General features: G+C 30.5%; 1 protein-coding gene across 1 annotated transcript; it reads right to left on the reverse strand.

The window, feature by feature from the left end:
- Nucleotides 1-908: 908 nt before the first annotated feature.
- On the reverse strand, nucleotides 909-1,637 carry LOC119610197 (prothoracicostatic peptide). The gene is given in 4 exon segments (XM_037965316.1): nucleotides 909-1,062; nucleotides 1,065-1,118; nucleotides 1,175-1,354; nucleotides 1,357-1,637. Coding segments are annotated over 4 exon segments (576 nt in total). The 5' UTR covers nucleotides 1,547-1,637; the 3' UTR covers nucleotides 909-910.
- Between the last annotated feature and the right edge of the window lie 2,080 nt (nucleotides 1,638-3,717).

The raw sequence follows: 3,717 nt of genomic DNA on the forward strand, positions 1-3,717 counted from the left end.
TTAGTTAGTTAGTTAGTAGTTAGTTATTGTTAGTTAGTTAGTAGTTAGTAGTTAGTTAGTTAGTTAGTAGTTAGTTAGTAGTTAGTTAGTTAGTTAGTTAGTTAGTTAGTTAGTTAGTTAGTTAGTTAGTTCATTTAATAAATAAAAAATATATAATCGTTTTTTTTTTACTTTATTTATTGTTGCATTTTTATAATTGAACATTATTAGTTTTATTTTTTATTTAATAATTAAAATTGTTGCTTAAACATTTCCAGGTCTTGCGAACTCAGCCTCCATTCATCGTACATAAACAGAATGTTGTCTAAATTTTAATATATTATAGCTTTAAATATTTTTTACCATTTTATTATTTTAAAAACTAATTGATTTTATTCAATAATTTATTTATATAATTTGCCAGAGTTGTTTTTCGATTTTTTTTTTACATTTTTTTCAATCATCAGAAGTTTCCCCTATAATACAATAGCTTTTTTTATTAAATTATAATTTTTGTAAAATTATAATCATTACAACTTTATTTGTAATTACATATAATACTGTTTTAAGTTTTTAAATATTTTACATTGTTTTGTTAAGGAAAATGTTTTAACTAAATACATGTAATAGGAAATAATTAAAGGCTTTCATGCAATTTTATTTAATTACTTTCAAATACATAATTATAAAGTTTTAAATAAATGTTAATAATATTGAATATTTTATATATTATTTATTTATTGATATTAATATTTGAACTTATTACTAATATATTTAGTTATTTGTATAATAGTATATATATTTTGGATTTAGTTTTTTATACATATTAATTCATATTTCATGTTGTTTTCTACTAAAGTTTAAAAAAGTGTTTAAATTATTTTCAAAATACCAGCAGCCACTATAGTTTTTTAGTTTTAGGTTTTTTTAATTACTTTACATATAGAATCCTTGTTGTCTTATGGTTTTTTCCGAATTTATTGGTTTTTTCAGCTAATTGTCCTGAGCGTTTACCCCAGCTACCAGCTAATTTACGCCATTCCTTATTGCCGGCCCGCTTGCCCCACATTCCCTTCAAATTATCCAATTGGGTTCACGTTTACCCCACGAACTGGCGCCTGCAGCAGAAGGTACAAAATCTATATATAATAAATTTTAACAATTACTTGCAGTTACTAAACTAACGAAATCTCACCTCTATTCATGTAGGGTCCAGCATTACGTCTCTTACCCCAGGCAACATTCATTTTCTTCCAACCTCTCTTTTCATTCAGAATATTCTCATTTTCGACATCATTGTTTTCATAGTTAGCGGCGGGATTTGCAAAAAAATGCCAATACTGGCACCACTTCTCCATTTTCCATCATGGCGCTATCAAAATTGGCTTCCTCTTACCCCATGGATGCATAAATCACCCCATGTTTGTGCCTCTCTCTTATCCCATGAATGCACCATATCATCATCATTATCCATCATAAATTCATTTTCATTGTCGCTAACTGTGGGAATTTCGGGAGTAACAGCATTAGCACAGACCGTTCCTAGATTTGTGCTTAGTAGAGTCATAGCCAGTAAATTTGTAGGGTGAACAAATAGGCCCAAGGCTGATTGAGGGAAATTGTCATATGCATTGTGTTTTAGTTGATTGATTTAAAGGGGAAAACTGTAACGATAAATGAAATAAATATTTATTTTAATTTTATTAATGGAAAAGAACTAAGTCCACTTTTTGTGACAAATTGTTTATTATTACTTAAGAATAGAACCTGAAATAATACATATAATATAATATTAGACCTGTTTTCACTGGAACTTTGGGATTGGTTTTGATTTGTTCGGTAAAGACTCAGTTTATGTAGAAAATTTTGATCTGATTCAGACAATTTCATTCTCTTTAAAGCTTTTTAAGCCTAAAGTAGGTATATAGAGTTTGTAGTCTGTCAGACTGAAGATCGTTTGATCGAGTTCCACTAGAGACATTGGTAAAGGTGTATATTCGATTTGATGTCTCCTACGTCCCACATACATACATATATAGTCTATAGTCTAATTTATAGTCTAGTCTATAGACCGGACACTCTAGTGTAGTCCTCTAGTCTAGTCTATAGTGTAGTTTATAGTGTAGTCTATCGTGTAGTCTATAGTCTAGTCTCTAGTCTAGTCTATAGTCCTAGTCTATAGGTCTAGTCTAGTATGTCTATAGTCTAGTCTATAGTCTAGTCATAGTCTAGTCTATAGTCGAGTCTTATAGTCTAGTCCTATAGTTTAGTCTTAGGTCTAGTATATAAGTATAGTCTATCGTAGTCTATAGTTTAGTCTATAGTCTAGTCTATAGTCTAGTCTATAGTCTAGTCTATAGTCTAGTCTATAGTCTAGTCTATAGTCTAGTCTATAGTCTAGTCTATAGTCTAGTCTATAGTCTAGTCTATAGTCTAGTCTATAGTCTAGTCTATAGTCTAGTCTATAGTCTAGTCTATAGTCTAGTCTATAGTCTAGTCTATAGTCTAGTCTATAGTCTAGTCTATAGTCTAGTCTATAGTCTAGTCTATAGTCTAGTCTATAGTCTAGTCTATAGTCTAGTCTATAGTCTAGTCTATAGTCTAGTCTATAGTCTAGTCTATAGTCTAGTCTATAGTCTAGTCTATAGTCTAGTCTATAGTCTAGTCTATAGTCTAGTCTATAGTCTAGTCTATAGTCTAGTCTATAGTCTAGTCTATAGTCTAGTCTATAGTCTAGTCTATAGTCTAGTAGTCTAGTCTATGTCTAGTCTATAGTCTAGTCTATAGTCTAGTCTATAGTCTAGTCTATAGTCTAGTCTATAGTCTAGTCTATAGTCTAGTCTATAGTCTAGTCTATAGTCTAGTCTATAGTCTAGTCTATAGTCTAGTCTATAGTCTAGTCTATAGTCTAGTCTATAGTCTAGTCTATAGTCTAGTCTATAGTCTAGTCTATAGTCTAGTCTATAGTCTAGTCTATAGTCTAGTCTATAGTCTAGTCTATAGTCTAGTCTATAGTCTAGTCTATAGTCTAGTCTATAGTCTAGTCTATAGTCTAGTCTATAGTCTAGTCTATAGTCTAGTCTATAGTCTAGTCTATAGTCTAGTCTATAGTCTAGTCTATAGTCTAGTCTAAGTCTAGTCTATCTCTAGTCTAAGTCTAGTCTATCTTCTAGTCTATAGTCTAGTCTATAGTCTAGTCTATAGTCTAGTCTATAGTCTAGTCTATAGTCTAGTCTATAGTCTAGTCTATAGTCTAGTCTATAGTCTAGTCTATAGTCTAGTCTATAGTCTAGTCTATAGTCTAGTCTATAGTCTAGTCTATAGTCTAGTCTATAGTCTAGTCTATAGTCTAGTTATAGTCTAGTTTATAGTCTAGTTTATAGTCTCTATAGTCTAGTCTATAGTCTAGTCTATAGTCTAGTCTATAGTCTAGTCTATAGTCTAGTCTATAGTCTAGTCTATAGTCTAGTCTATAGTCTAGTCTATAGTCTAGTCTATAGTCTAGTCTATAGTCTAGTCTATAGTCTAGTCTATAGTCTAGTCTATAGTCTAGTCTATAGTCTAGTCTATAGTCTAGTCTATAGTCGAGTCTATAGTCTAGTCTATAGTCTAGTCTATAGTCGAGTCTATAGTCTAGTCTATAGTCTAGTCTATAGTCTAGTCTATAGTCTAGTTTATAGTCTAGTCTATAGTCTAGTCTATAGTCTAGTTTATAGTCTAGTCTATAGTCTAGTCTAT

This window comes from Lucilia sericata, unplaced genomic scaffold (assembly GCF_015586225.1).
Source record: "Lucilia sericata isolate MDLA Ls3-8-SP2 unplaced genomic scaffold, ASM1558622v1 Contig001137F_arrow, whole genome shotgun sequence".
Taxonomy (NCBI): Eukaryota; Metazoa; Arthropoda; class Insecta; order Diptera; family Calliphoridae; genus Lucilia; species Lucilia sericata.